General features: G+C 33.0%; 2 protein-coding genes across 3 annotated transcripts; one reads left to right on the forward strand and one right to left on the reverse strand.

Annotated features, from left to right (window-relative positions):
- The first annotated feature begins 2,056 nt into the window (after nt 1-2,056).
- Nucleotides 2,057-4,452, forward strand: LOC115962695 (protein BREAKING OF ASYMMETRY IN THE STOMATAL LINEAGE). 2 transcript variants are annotated; one of them, XM_031081580.1, is made up of 5 exons: nt 2,057-2,144; nt 2,390-2,745; nt 2,882-3,004; nt 3,182-3,342; nt 4,274-4,452. In XM_031081580.1, exons 1-5 carry the CDS (start codon nt 2,057-2,059, stop codon nt 4,380-4,382), a joined length of 837 nt encoding a protein of 278 aa, XP_030937440.1. In that variant the 3' UTR covers nt 4,383-4,452. The 2 variants fall into 2 exon arrangements, with proteins under 2 accessions (XP_030937440.1, XP_030937441.1); XM_031081581.1 differs by having other exon boundaries at nt 4,246-4,374.
- A 3,076-nt stretch (nt 4,453-7,528) lies between these two features.
- LOC115962505 (protein MICROTUBULE BINDING PROTEIN 2C) lies at nt 7,529-14,043 on the reverse strand. The gene is made up of 5 exons (XM_031081351.1): nt 13,618-14,043; nt 13,123-13,206; nt 11,045-11,401; nt 8,836-9,054; nt 7,529-8,082 (listed from the first exon to the last, which is right to left on the reverse strand). The coding sequence occupies exons 1-5, from the start codon at nt 13,843-13,845 to the stop codon at nt 7,915-7,917; spliced, it is 1,056 nt and encodes a 351-aa protein (XP_030937211.1). The 5' UTR covers nt 13,846-14,043; the 3' UTR covers nt 7,529-7,914.
- Between the last annotated feature and the right edge of the window lie 1,460 nt (nt 14,044-15,503).

The following is a 15,503-nucleotide window of genomic DNA, read 5'->3' on the forward strand; positions in this document are numbered from 1 at the left end:
GGAGTGTCATGAGATTAGTTTCAAAAAATAAACAAATATTACACATTTATTTTGTAGCAAAAAAAGAAAGAAAGAAAAATTGTGTTTTATTTTATATATATATAATTTTTATTTTGAGAATCTAATTTATAAATGGATAAAGCAATTTAAAAATCAATAAGAAAGTGGTCCTATTTTTTAGGCAATGTTTTAGTAGGAGTTAAAGTTGTATTTTTATTAAATTGTCCTTTAGTTTTATCTCTACTTAAACATAGGGGCATAGTGGTATTTTTGAACCAAAAAAATTAAAATCTCAAATAGGGAAAATTAGGGGTGTGGATAGGTCATGTTGGGTCAGGTTAAGGGGATTTTTTGACCCAACCTACTATGGTGGGTTAAAAAAAATTTAACCCAACCCAACCCATTATATAAGTCCAACCTAACCCAACCCAACCCACATAGGTCGGGTTGAACCCATGGGTTGGACAATTTTTTTTATTACTATTATTATTAAATTGAGAAGAAAAAAATATAAATATAAATATATTAAAAAAACTCAAAGATTAGTATCAATGTAACTCTTTAAAGGCAAACAACACTAATTACTAGACAACAATAGTAATTTACTAGGGTTTGTGTGAACTAATTGGCTATTATATAGGATAGGAAGTACTGGTTATTTAAAAAAAAATTATTAATTATATAATATATTTTAAATATATATTAAATATATGGGTGAGTCGGGTTGGGTTTGGCGAGTTTAGAATTTTATGACCCGAACCCAACCCGACTCGTTATGAAAAAAAAAATTGTAACCCAACCCAACTCACCAAGCCCTAAAAACCAACTCAACCCAGCAGGTTGGGTTGGATTAGGTCAGTTTTGGCGGGTCAGCTGCACACCCCTAAAGAAAACCCTTTAAATAGTAGTATAGACATATAGATATAGATACTGTCTATATTTCTTGGAGATTACTAATTAAGAGTAATTCTTATGTACTCCCAAAATACAGGAAATTGTACTCCCTCCTCTCACATTCATGTTAGGGTCCACTTATTAAATTTGTTGTGAGGTTCACTAATTAAATTCATGGTGGGATCCATCATGAATGTGAGAAAAGAGAACACTATTTTTCCGTGTTCCAGGAATACCTAAAAATTTTCCACTAAGCATAGAGTGCTTAGGTTAATGCCACCAAACCATCATCTTTCCTTTTTCAGATGTCCAATCCTAGTAATATTAGAACCATAAACATTTTCATAACAAGGTAATGTAATAAATTATGATTGGAGTATCAATTTTACATTAGTTTACCATTGACCCCGCTTTTAGTATACATTAATCACAACATGCCATATTGGAAGTGGTGCAAAATGCTAGGAAAATTTTTTGTATATGAGATTTTTTTTTTTTTTTCGATGCATTGTATATGAGATTTATTACTTCTTTCGAGTGGAAAATTATTAGATACTCTCGGAGTACCATAAATGTATAGTCCCCCTCTCACATGAATGGTGGGTCCTAAAGTACTCCCGGAGTACCATTCATGTGAGAAGTTTATTTCCAGGTTTAGCCATGTAGTCAACTAGTCACTAATTCATCATCGGTATTAATTGTTGTATCTATAAAAATGAAAAAAACAAAAATCTCATCATTAAGGTGAAACGCAATCTTATCCTAATTTATTTATCAATTATCATTTGAAGTAAATATTTACTATTTGTTATCATTTATGAGTTTTTCATTTCCCGACTATTCATTAAAATTAATAATGAATAAGAATTGAAATTTATGTTTTCGTCAATTAAGAACAAAATTGTGGACAGTTGTCAACTGGGACTCCACAAATTTCTCTCCTTTTTACCATGTATAGAGAACATAACTGACTCATTACTCATAATGGGTTTAACACTGTAACTCCCTTGGTCATGCAGTCCCTTTTTCAAATTCAAATGGTCATTTCCCTCTCCCATAAACCCAATTGGCCAATTCCCTTCTCTCTTCATTTCTTTCTCTCTGATCATTAAACTGTTTTTGAAAGACCACAATTAAACCATAACATAAAAGAAGGTACAAAATGTGCACACCATGGACAATTCCAAGGTTTGTCAGATGGAGAGTGAGGGACTGGGCTTCTTGTTTCTTGGCTTGCAGGTTTCCTATAGGTAACCGATAAGAATTTCCTCTATATATCTTTTCTTTTTTGAAGTTTCTTTCTTGCTGGGTGATAATCTTTTCTCTGTCAGAAGTGAAAATCATTATAACCATAGAAGACAATTATTAATTTTTAGCTTTTTCTTTTTTAAGCTTGCTATAGTATTCTTTCATTCATAACATGTTTGACCATGTTGGCAACTAATTACAATTCCTTCCCTTCATTTGATTGAATTGTCATATATTTCTTTCACAGATGATGAACCAAATACATATCGTTCTTCATCACCTCAACCAGTGAAAAATATGTCTTTCGACAAAAAGGGTGATAGTAAAGTCAATCAGAATAACAAAAAAATGTCATGGCACAAAAAACGCAGCAAAGAGAAACGACCAAAACTCAGTTCCACACAACAACCTAAAGACTCCAACAACAACATTCCAGTTGAAAATGGCGCTGATGAAGCACGTTGGCCACATTTTTCAGATGAAGAATACATAGTATTCTGCTTTAGAGAGGATGGAGCATTTGATGTAGTCAAAGATGGAAAGCCAGAAACTTCCAAACCCTTTGACTGCACGTCCAGAAATTCAAGACCTGTAAACCGAAAGGTTAGCAACAGTGCTGAGTCTATGTCCTAAAGTTGAGACAAGAAAAGCAGAAAACAAAAGTTAGGGAAAAAAAAATGTATACTTTTGATTGATGTGATTGATGACTTTGTTTATTTCTTTGGTTTTGGACAAACAGCTTAATTATGTTGACGAAGCCAAAACAGTTGTAGAAAGGTATAGCAATGAGGAAAAGTTGAAGAGAGATGGACATGATATTTTCCCTACAAATGATGGAGGTGTTAGGATCTCTGACCAAAAGGTATGGTAGTGCCTTTTCTCTGTTGAATTCCCACTGGACAAAAAGTGTCTTTTTATGAAGGTTGTAACAAAGAGTTTGACATAGATTCCCTACCTTCACCATCATTATTTTCATGTTAGAATGTGACTTGAAAATATAATTTGTTGTTTTTATTATTGTTGTTGTTATTGTTGGTAGGATGAGGAAGAAGATTGCATATACTTCGATACAGAATCGCCTACACATGGATTCAGAAGGAGATATCAAAGTGAGGAGGTTGAAGACCGTGGCCTGGTATCAGTAGAATCAAGTGAATCCAATCTATCAGATGGCAGTTCACGCTCTTTTGCCTTCCCTGTGTAAGTTCAAAATTCTTGTTGTTGTTTCTAAATTTCATGTGGTTAATCCAAGTTATATATAGTTATTAATAAGTTTAGGGACTATTTTTCACAACTGCTAATGTGATATGTTGTAATTGGTGTATAATACAAGAGATGTCAGTAGGGACGAAGCTAGGATTTTGAGTTACGGGGGCTGGATTATAAGCAAAAAAAAAATTAAATTAAATTAAGTTCCAAATACGCATCATTTAGTATTAACCAACTCTCAACAAAGGCATAAGACGAAGACACAAAATGTCATTGTTTCCTACTACATTAGAGCAATCGTATAAGCTATTGCAAAAATTATTGTCTATTTTCACATAAGAACCTAATTTTCTTATTTTACATACTCACTTTCAAAACACTCCAAAAGAAATTATCTATTTTACACTACATTTAATTAAAAAAATTTACTCATCAATTTTTTATTATCTCAAATCATATCTCTCTCTTCCTCAACCAAGACCCACTACCGTCAATCTAAAGAATTACTAATTCATTTGCATAGCTACAGTAATTGTGTAAATTTAGACCGTTATAGTTGCACAAATGTATTTTTGCACAATAATACATAAACGGATGTGGATGTATTTTGGGTTGATTGGCCAAATTTGGGGCCTTACGCTATTTCGTAACAATGGATGAAAATGTTCTTATAATACAGTCAGTATAAAATTATAGGAAGTGAGACAAATATAAAGTTGTAGAGAATATACCTACTTTTTATTTTTTCTAAAGGATAGGGGGTCGGGCCCCTACCTGGCTTCGTCTCTAGATGTCAGTGTTAAGTTTATGTGAAAGTAATGTTGTTTCAATTACGGCCAGTTGCATTAGTAAGTTGTGAAAAAAAGTTGTCCCCTAACATTGTTGCTATTGTAGTTGTCATGAAGTTGGTGAAACCATGCAGGTTGGGTTGGGAATGGATGGGTAGTCCTGTGCAGATGCCAAAATCAGAAGGCCTGCAGTTAAGGAAGCACAAGGCCCGTTTTGTGGGCTTTCAGTGTTGTAAATTCTGAATTTTGCTGTCTCTGTCTCTTTCTCCGTTCTCTTCCACTCTCCCTCAATTTTGTCTCACGTAGGATTGGATTGAACATCAAGAAACTACTTGTACTTATCATTCATTCGTACAAATAGAAATGATTTTAATGTTTAAGATTTTTAACCATATGTGAATATCCCACTTTTAAGTTTTAACTCTTAGTTCATGAACCTACTCGTACGATTGGAATTTTGGATGTATTTTTCCTGTGTTTGACAGCCAAAAGCCACATAGACATTGCTTTTCAAAAGCAGAAAAAAGAAGAAGGTGGTTCCAAAATTTATGCCAAACAATATGGTATTTGATATGATTAATGAGGGAAGTCAAAGCTGCCGACGAGAGCCATGCCTTTAGGCCCCAAGTAATGAACCTAATTAAGTTGGCACACACCATTTAAGCTGAATAAATTTGCCAACTGGTCCAACTGAAATTTTTTTAGACATTCCAAAGAAGTTAAGTTACTTAGCAGCGGATTGCAATTTTGCATAGCATTTATATTCAAATAGTCTGTAAACCGTGCAAAGTTAAAGATGTTATGATTATATTTTTTGCTTAAATATTAAATTTGAATATATTAATAGTCATTTGTTCTTCTTTTTTCTTTTTATTTTTTAAAGAAGAAAACCTAGCTAGGAACTTCATTAAATATAAATTCAGCCATAATCTACTAGAAATACATGATGAAGGTGTGGATAAACATCCTCCATCCATACAGTTAAACCACTAGCATGTCTCGCATGTTTAACTAAGTTATGAACTACAAAGTTATCTAATCTTCGAGTATGACAGAAAAAAATATTGCTGAAGGTATCTATAGTTTGTTTGGTTATTCAATCATCAGAAACTTTACCAGTTAAGCTAACTGGAATTCACCAATATTTTAATGTAAAGTCTAAATTCATAATGAAATTTAGATTCTTAAAAGCTTATATGACATAATATTATTTAATCAATCAAAAGTAAAATGATTTTGGTTTTATATATACTAGAAATTTTAACACAGATATAATTTTTTTCCCCTCTTTTATTATTATTATTTTTGTCTAATTATGAAATTTCATAATAATGAAATTTGATAATTAAGGTAACTATTAATATGCATTTATTGTGATTGTGTTTTATATGGATTTAAATATTATATCATTAGGCATTTATTGTGATTATGTTTAAATATGAAATTATATATTATACCATTAAAAGAAAATATGATGTATCGAGATTGAAGATTCTGATGGATGGTTTAATTATGGAATGGAATTGAAATAATATATATGAGAATAATGAGTTAATGACATGTAAAATTGTTATGACTCAAAAGCTGATGTGGCACAGTTTTATAGAGTCAACTAAAAGTCAAACAACTTCAATTTTATATTATATTGATCATATGCACAAGTATATGATGCATTGTGTATGTGATCAATATATAGTTTAGGGGTGTCAATTCGAGTTATTGTGTCATGTCGAGGTAAGAGTATTCGACTAAATGCCTCAACTGAAATCCACCCCATTTAATTATCATATCATGGCTCTTCAACCCTAACCCGACCTATTAATGAAGCGGGTTGACACGACTCAACCCACTTGACATGCTTAATAAATGGGCCGTGTTAGGTTGACACGAATGTGACACAATCCATTTTAACCTGCTTAATATTAAATATAACATCTATATAGAAACAAGTTTTTTACCTCCCAAAAGAAACGCATACACTTCTAGTCTTCAACCCACATTCAAATTAACGTAGTTCAACAAAAATATAACATCTATCTAGAAATAAGTTCTTTACACGCTGAACGAAGTGCAAACACTTCAACCTAAATTCAAAATAACATAATTCAACAAAAATATAACATCCACATAACTCATCAAATGTTAGCATTCCAAAGGTAATGCATACAAGTTCTTTACATCTCAAAAGTAACACATATACTTCTAATCTTCAACCCAAATTCAAAATAACATAACTCAACAAAAATATAACATCCACAGAAATGTCTTCTAGTATTCAAATATAAAAGATAGTAAATTAACTTATTAGATGCAAAGATATGTTAAAACTAATTTCACTAGGAGTTGCACAAATAGTTTTTTAGCTGAGCTTTAGGCCTTGAGGGATGGGCTTAATCTTGCTTCAAATCTAGGAATTATGAATCTTATTATTGAAATTAATGCTGTTTGTTGTCCAACTTATGAAGAATTCTGCTTCTAATCATCTTTTGGAACCATTACTTACAGTTACTAATTGCAAGAACCTGCTAATGGCCATACCTTTGACTTAGATTGACCACATCTAAAGAGAAGCAAACCAGTGTATTGATGCATTGGCTTAGTTAGGCTCTAGTATGGACTCCATTTTTGTGCTTTTTTTTACTAGCCACTAAATGTGATGGAGAATTTGCTTGCCATTGATAAGACAACTACATTTGTAATAGATTTATTTTCTATTTTTGATTAGTCTAATATATTAGCCCTCTTAACCAACCCCCCACTCCCACACACACACCCCCCCCCCCCCCCCCTTCTCCTTTAAAAAAAATCTAATTTTTAAAAATATAGTTGAGTAGGGGTGTGTGCATGCAACCCACGTATCTATCTAAAAATCCAATCCAACTCAACCCAATGCCTTGGGTTTCTTTTTCATGAGTTCATGGGTTAGGTTGGGTTGTAAAGTTTTTATGAAGCTTGGGTTAGGTGGGGTCGGGTTCGAATTGGCAAAATTTTAAACTCACGTAATCCAACCCAACCCACAATGTCAAGATCATTGCTGCAAAACGGCCACCCCCTACACCTTCCAGCAGTGTGCCACCATCCACACCTTATGACCCTCACAACCCGTTAGCGATGATGATGTGAGTGAGAAACTAATGAGGGAGAGACTAAGAGACGTTGAAATATATATATATATATATATTCTGAGCAAATCTACAATGCTAGTCAGATTTGATTATGCATTGTAGCTCACATTTAGTTTGGTTGGCAACAAGCTAGCTCAATACTGGTTTTACTTTTCTGGGTTTGTCACCAAAATTTTAGCTTAACTAACTGGATGACTGATCCAGTGCTAATGCTATGAAAAGCCACAATATTCATCAAAAATATAAAAAGTACAAAGAAGTTGATGACTCAAACAAGAAGAAATGCTGGCCAAGTCAAAGCGCATAATACAACTGTCAAGCTGTTTTCTCCTTCAAACAATCTAAATAACAGAAATGATCTAGACCTCAGACGCACATATTCCATCTATCAGTTCACATAAACACTTAAGAATAGAAAAGATATTTGAAAAAATACAATAAAAGTTTCATACTTACATCATCAATATATAATTATCAACAGCCCAGCAACACAAGTAGAGAAAAACAAAGGGAGGGGAGAGAAATCAATAAGATTCCTTTTCTTTTCTTTTCTGCTGAGAGCATTAGAGCAATGACTCACACCGAGAAGCCTATCAATACCTAAAGAACTAGTGTAAAAATACTTCAAAAGAGCTCAAGAAATCCCTGGCTTAACATTTTCTTTCAGAACTAATTACTAATGATTGAAGAAATAACCTTGCATTGGCTGCAGCAGTAATAGATTCTTCATCTTGCTTCTCTTTTGCAGCAGCAACAGCAGCAATATAAGCTTGTCTTGCTTCTTCCATTCTCTGAATCTCCATCTCATCCAGATTATCCTGTTTAAGCAAACAAAAATGTCAGAATTGCATAAGATACAACAGCCAACAAGCCCAACAGAAAAGTCTCTGCAGACTCAAATCAATTCCTTTCAACCACTTATATAGGCCATTACTCCTGAAACTTATTGTTTCAATTAAAATTTACCCAGCGTATCATCCTCTAATCTCTTTCTCCATGACCTCAGAACTCTTTTTTTTTTTTTTTTTTTTTTTTTTTTTTTTTTTTTTTTTTAATTATTTTTCTGTCTATACTCCATATATCATTTAGAGAATTAATCACAAGGCCAGCTAAAAAGATACAATGAAGCAGTACAGATATATAAATGCCAGAAGATTCGTAAATTTTTAGCTAAAATCCTTTTTTTTTTTTTGGATAACATAGGGAACCTTCCTAAAGAAGAGCCCTTTGGCCTCACCTCTGGTCAATAAAACCCACTGGATACTAACCCCACACACCATAGCCAATTGCTAGATAACCCATGGGCATTCACCCTTGATGGGCTAAGCATTTATGCTTATGCCCATGAGCTAATAGCTTTTTTCTTTTTAATATGTTTTGGCCCCAAAGGTAAGGGGAAGGGGAAATTCAAACTAATGACTTCTGCTTCATGAGGTGTACTCCCCAGGTGATTATGCTATCCATCCCTTGAGCTATTCATTAGTTTATTATTTGTAACAATAACCATCCAAAAAGAGAAGGAAAGTAGAGTATATTCAAGGAAGAAAAAGAGGAGGAGACTATGGGCTTACAACATAAGAGAGAGAATCCAAATAATTTGGTGTTATGTCATAATCAGCAGTATGAGAAGCAGAATCATTCTTTGTCAAGCTTTCAAACAACAGCATAAATGATGAAATTTCTCCTCGTACAGAGTCAAGATCTTCCTGGAGCTTTTCCACTTCTCTGTTGGATGTCATTGCTTCCCACTGTATCTTTTCAAGTGCAGCTTGCTTGTCTGCAAGCTTAATCTGTGGAAAAGAAATGAGATATTTTTCAATTTTTTTTTCTTTACAAAAACATGCAGCTAGTTTTCAACCTGATTTGTTAGGATGTTAGAGCAATTGCATCAGTCTTTGTAAAATTTGTTATCTATTTTAGCATAAGGACTCACTTTTTCTATTTTACATAGTTACTTTTACGAAACACCCACATCAGTCTATCTATTCTATAAATTTATTTCAATATAATATTCATTTTTCATTATTTTTTATTAACTCCTCCTACAGTTCAACTTTCTTTCTTCTCTTCAATAAAAAAAATTCAGATTCAAAGACATGAGAGCAAGGTAAACAAGTAGCCATCAAATTATCTTCCATACATATAATGCATAGTGTTTCAAATCTTCAACTTTAACCTTCTCCAATGCCTCAACCAATGATTTACTTCCACAAACCGAGCTTGTATTCACCCAGTATCCATGGATTCCCTTAAAGCCTCAGAAAGTTCAAGTTCTTGATCAAAGCCTTGTATGACAGTAAGAACCACCATCATTGAACCACCATCGTTGATGGTTGAACATTACCACCACCGCCACTACAACCACCATAATACATACAACACCATATCCAACCCATGTTGAAGCAAAACCCATATCAGATCTCACACCAAATCCATCATACCCGAACTGAAGCTGAAGCCGAAACCCATAATCAAACCAAAGCCAAAACCCAGAACCCATTTCAAAACCCAAATCAAGCTTCAAACCCATCAAAACCCATCAATTCAAGCTCAAAAAGAGAAAATTTACTTAGGATTTGCTTCTGGGTTGACAACAGATCCTAGAGTGAGAGAGAGAGATTAATTTCTGGGCTTAGGGACAAATCAAAGAGAGAAAATTTCTGGATTGGTGAGGGAGAACCAACCGAGAGAAAGAGAATTTCTGGTTTGGGTAGGAACCATCTGAGAGAGCGAGAGAAAAAAAAAATATATATATATATATATATATACAAAGCTCAGTAACCGTGTAAATATACAGTTACTGTAGCAACTTTGCATATATACACAATTATAGCTTGTTTGATGTGGGTAGTTTTTCAGTCAAAATGTGTAAATTTATGCACTTTCTATATTATACACCAGCTGGTGTAAATGCTCTTAACCTGGTTTATTTAAGGGGGTGGGGGAGGGAAGCTCTATTTTTTTTAAAAAGAATCATATCATAGAACATCAAAAACATTTAGTGCATTTATTAAAAGGATCAAAATTTCAAAATTGTTATTTACACTTGCAATACAAAGCCTTAGTCCCAAATTTTGGGGTTGGCTACAAAATCTTCAATACAGTCAAGGTCGAGCACATGAATTATTCTCTGTCATTCTAGTCTACCCAACATCGTTCTCTTTGTTACTACCTTAATTGACATGTTATTTTTACTACCTTTATAATGTTATTTTTAGTCCTCCTCTACCTTTTTTAGTACCCTCAAATTGAATGAACTCATTCTCTATCTGGTGCATTAACCTCTCTCCTCTGAACATGACCAAATTATCTCAAGCAATTCTCTCTCATCTTTTCATCAACAAAGACCATGCCTATCTTTAAGCGAATGTCCTTGTTTCGAATTCTATCTTTCCCTATATTTTCTCTCATCCATCTTAAAAGTAATTTAAGCTACACTCATTTTATGAATATGTTATTGATACTTACAATCCTTTGTAAAATTATGTAACTATTGGACTAAGACCAAGACTGATGTCAAAACTAATATTATAACCTTGATTAACAAAAACCTTCAAGTGTTGAATTCATATTCAACCTAACGCTTCTGTCAGATTTTCTAAGATCCCAATTGAAAAACTTAATCAAGTATATCTCAGTGCAACAACAACATGTCAGACAACTGCATATTCTCTTATACATCACTGTTGTCAAATAATAAAACATAAATCAGCACCCACAACGGTAAACACTTGACAGATTCAATATGCTAGTAAAACAACATAAGCAATAGTTTGGTACCTTAGCATCAGATAGTTTTCGCTGAGTGGACTTTATTAAAGAGTCCTTTTCCTCAGCCTGATGTTTCAGTTCATCAAGTTTTACTTGGACAGCATTCATCTGATTCTTTGAAATCTCCGCAGATTTCAGAAGTTCGTCTTTCTCTGATATTTTCTTTTGCAGATCCTCCACTTGTTCCTTTAACATGACCAACTCTTCTCTGTCCTTTTCTGCAGCCGATGCCCTTGAGGAAAAGGATGAAAAGCTTTCGGCATCAAAGTTATTGCTAGCATTCTTACTGTGGTCCTTGTCTCCTGGATCCCTTCTCTTTTTTGTGGGAATGGATTGAGTTGCATTCCTCCCTTTTGGTTCAGTTATCTTCAACAGATAAAAAGAGCAATATCAGCATCCATTTGATGATCAAAACACAGCATCCATTTGCTGCTGCAAAAGCGATACTTCTCAACAGAACAAACTATATAAACTACGAACATATAATCAGCCATTCAAATATACAAGGAAAAATTGCAAAACAAATAGAAACAATAAGAAGATTACGTAATACTAGCAATTATGTTTGTAATTGGTAATCTGCAATTAGCTATAAACTTCAAGGTATAACTAAATTTGATAAAACTTCCAATTATAAATACGAATATACGATAGACACCGTATACATACACAGATATCGCTGATAAAGTATTTGTTAAGGCAACACAAAGTATAGAATTATTAATAATTATGCCAGCCCTCAGGAAAGACCATGGCTACATATTGGTATTGAAACCTAACAACCAAATGGTCCCAATCAGATTTAAAAGATAATTCTCTCAGACCTACTTGAATCCAGGTCTTACTTTGGGGTAGGAGGGAACCACTCCTAGTCCATATCAACAAACTAATGGATGAGTTTGTATTTCCTCACTGCTAAAAGTTCCCGCTCTTAAAGCGTTTTCATCAAAATCAAATTTCAATAATCATTATCCAAATATACAACCATATAAAAAACTAAGGGTATGTTTGGAATGAAGGGAGATGCGGGGAGAGGAGAGGAGAGGAGAGCTGAGGAGGATGTGGCCAGATATTGAATATCAAACTTTGAGGCCTGAATATACTCTTGGAAGGTGAGGAACCTATAAGCTTTGTGATTGATGTTTTCAATGATAAAGGTTCTTACCGGCATAGAGTTAAAAGATAGGTAGACTTCAGTAATGGGATATTTACCATCTTCTGGAAGATAGTTAACTTCATACAAGTAGTCTATCTTGGAGGAAGAAGTGGATTGGAAGGATGGACTAGAAGACAATCCCGGTTGTTTGATTATAAGAAGATTTCCACTCTGGCCATCTTCCTCTCTACTTTCCTCTCCTCTCCTTTCCCACTATCTCATTCCATCCAAACATTGGGCAAATGGCTTTTCTCAGACTTCTTTGAGATCTCATGATCAAATTTTTGAGAAAACGACGTGATCGAATTATTCCATTTAGTATTTTATTTCATTCAGTTAATTTCTCCTCAATTTTACTTGAATTTCTTATCATACTCTATATTTATAAAGTAAGCCTTATATTTCAATTTCTTTTTGTTTTTCTCTTTGTAAAATGAGGTTCTTGATGCTATCCTACGCATGACCACAAAAGATGACAATGCATCTCAAGGATAGAACAATTTTAATATAGATCAACTCTTCCACTTCATTTATTTCATGACCCTTACTCATTCCAGCAAAACAACAGAAACTTGTGAAGGTATAATAATTATTATTAAAAAAAAAAAAACTGATTAACTATATTTATGTCTGCTATGCACAACTTGCCTTTGCCATACCAAGGGGGGCCAAATGTGCATTTCCTAGACACTTTGACCTCATTAAACTTACTGCATTATTTCCACTTGACTGTTCCACAATAATGATAATAATAACATTCTATACTTGCAACTCATTCTTATCTTAAATCCAACACATTTCTAAACTAAATTCAAACATAAAAGACCCGGATTTCAAATAATTCTATACAAAAGTAAAAGGCAAGCAAGGTATATTTAATTATTTACTTTAAAAAAATGTACAGATCAAGAGCAAGAGTGTAAAATCTTACTTTCTTGGATAAAGACTCTCTTGAAGGTGTCTTTGTGTAGATCATTGAACCCCGCCGCGTAAACGAACTGCTAGCTTTCCGATCCTAAACAATCCCATTATTCCAAATATTCAAAAACCCAAACAAATGCTCCAACGTTATTGTTAAAGAAACTCCAAATTCTGAATTCTTGAAACTCCCGATATTTTAAAACCCATGAAACTAAAAATAGAAAAAACATATATATACCACTAATACAGAAATCAAAAATAAACAAATAATCCACACCCACACACACACACACCAATAATTAACCTTTGCTTAAAAAATGAACGTATTTCCATTTTTTTTGGGTTCAAATTCTCCATCTTTCAAATACCCATCAAAGGAAAACCCCTACTTTACAAAACCCAATTAAGGAAACCGTAAAAAATGAGTGAATGAAAATGTCCCGTTGACTTTCTATCCCAATATTCTCGGAAAACAAACAGGAGTAAAGAGAATCAGAGAGAGTACAATGAGGGACTGGACGAGAGGGACGATCTCGACGAGGTCTTTGAAGAGGACGCGATCGACATTGCTGCCAGTTGGAGTTGGAGCGTGTGAGGAGTGAGTTGTGGGGAGGTGAGTCGGGGACGAGTTGATGTTGATGTTGTTGTTGTCGTTGTCACCTGAAAGCCATGACTTTGGGTCTCCGAAATTCGGATTGTCTTGCAAATCCATCAAACGCTGCGCCTCAAACATTCTTTGGTTTTCTTTTGTGATTTTGTTTGTGGATCAGTTTTTGTTTATAGAAGTTTGAAGAAGAAGATGTGAATATTTTTTTTGAAGTGGGGTAAGAAGTATTGAGTAAGAGTGAGAGCGGAGAGAGAGAGAGAGAAAAAGAGGTTTTTGATTTTTGAAAATCTTGTGGCTTTTCCGGACATGGATCTTCAACGTTAATTGGACGAAATGTTGGGCTTACGAAAATACCCCACTTCCATTTTCCATAAACCTCTATAAAAAATCAAAAATACCACTAGATGAGGCTTTTTTAAAGGCTAAAAAAATGAGTCTCTCTCTTTCTTTCTTTCTTTTTTTTTTTTTTTTTTTTTTGGAGGTTTAATGCCAAACTCACTTTTTTATGTTTATTATAATTAATTTTAGTTCTTTAATTTTACTTTTTGTTCATTTTTAATTTCTTAAATTTCAAGTTTAGTTAATTAAGGTCTCTCTATCGACTTTTGAATTTTGCTTTTTGTACATTTCAATCTTTTATATTTTAAATTTATTCAATTGAGGTTTCTTTATTAACTTTTGTTAAATATTGCAATTAATTATCCAAATTTTTTTTAATTTTAAATTAAAAAATTCAATTAATGATTAAATAAAAATTCATATTTTTTTAAAAAATATTTAACAGAAACTAATGTAAATGTCTTAATTGACGTAGATGTCTTAATTGAATAAACTTGAAACTGCGAAGACTAAAATGAGTGAAAACAAAGTCAAATAATTGAAATGAATTCTAATGAAACTTAAAAAGTAGGTTTTGCATTTTAGCTTCTTCTTTTTTTAATTACATAATCATCCATGGGTTACTATTTACTATCTTTTTATATTAAAAAAAAAACTTCAATAATTACTAAAGTATTATTTAAGAAAAAAAAATCGGGTGGGAAGGATTCTGTTTGAGATTCGCTTATTTTGCTAAAACTGAAAATTTTTTGCTAAAAGTATTATAAATAAATGTAAAAGTTAGTTGAAATAGTACATTGTGATCTATGAATAATACAAAAAAGTGCAATGAGACCTATAAATAGTAGCAAAAATAAGTTGGCAAAAATAATCTTTGCCAAACGGACACTTAATGAATCTCATTTGCAAATTCTTCTAAAAGGGAAAGGGTTTAAGGGAATTTGGACAGCATCTTAGGGTCCGTTTAATAAGAGATTTCTAGTAACGTTGTTTGTGTTTTTTGAAAACACGTGTGGGTGAAAAAATGTATGAAAATATGTGTAATGTTGTTTAAACACTGAAAACTGTTGTTTAAACAATGGTAACAAATAGCTCTTACCCTTCCAAGCTTTTTTTTTTAATATATAATGAGTTTGGCTCTTAACATTTGCACTCTAAGTTAATTTAGTTTCTAAAATTTCAAATGTGTTAATTTAGTCGTGTCAAAAAAGTCTCTACCATTAAGTACTAGATGAAAAATGATGACATAGCTAATGATTTTATTTTAAATTATTTTTTTTCTTAAAATAACATGCAAATTCAATGTACGAACCCAGAATGGTAAAACAAAAGGAAAAGGCAAGCTAACTTTTTTTATCCTCCCAAATTGGGGGGAAAATAAGGAGAAAAAAGTGATGAAAAATGCATTTTACACAAATATCTCAACTTTATTAAACTCACCTACC

This window comes from Quercus lobata, chromosome 10 (assembly GCF_001633185.2).
Source record: "Quercus lobata isolate SW786 chromosome 10, ValleyOak3.0 Primary Assembly, whole genome shotgun sequence".
Taxonomy (NCBI): Eukaryota; Viridiplantae; Streptophyta; class Magnoliopsida; order Fagales; family Fagaceae; genus Quercus; species Quercus lobata.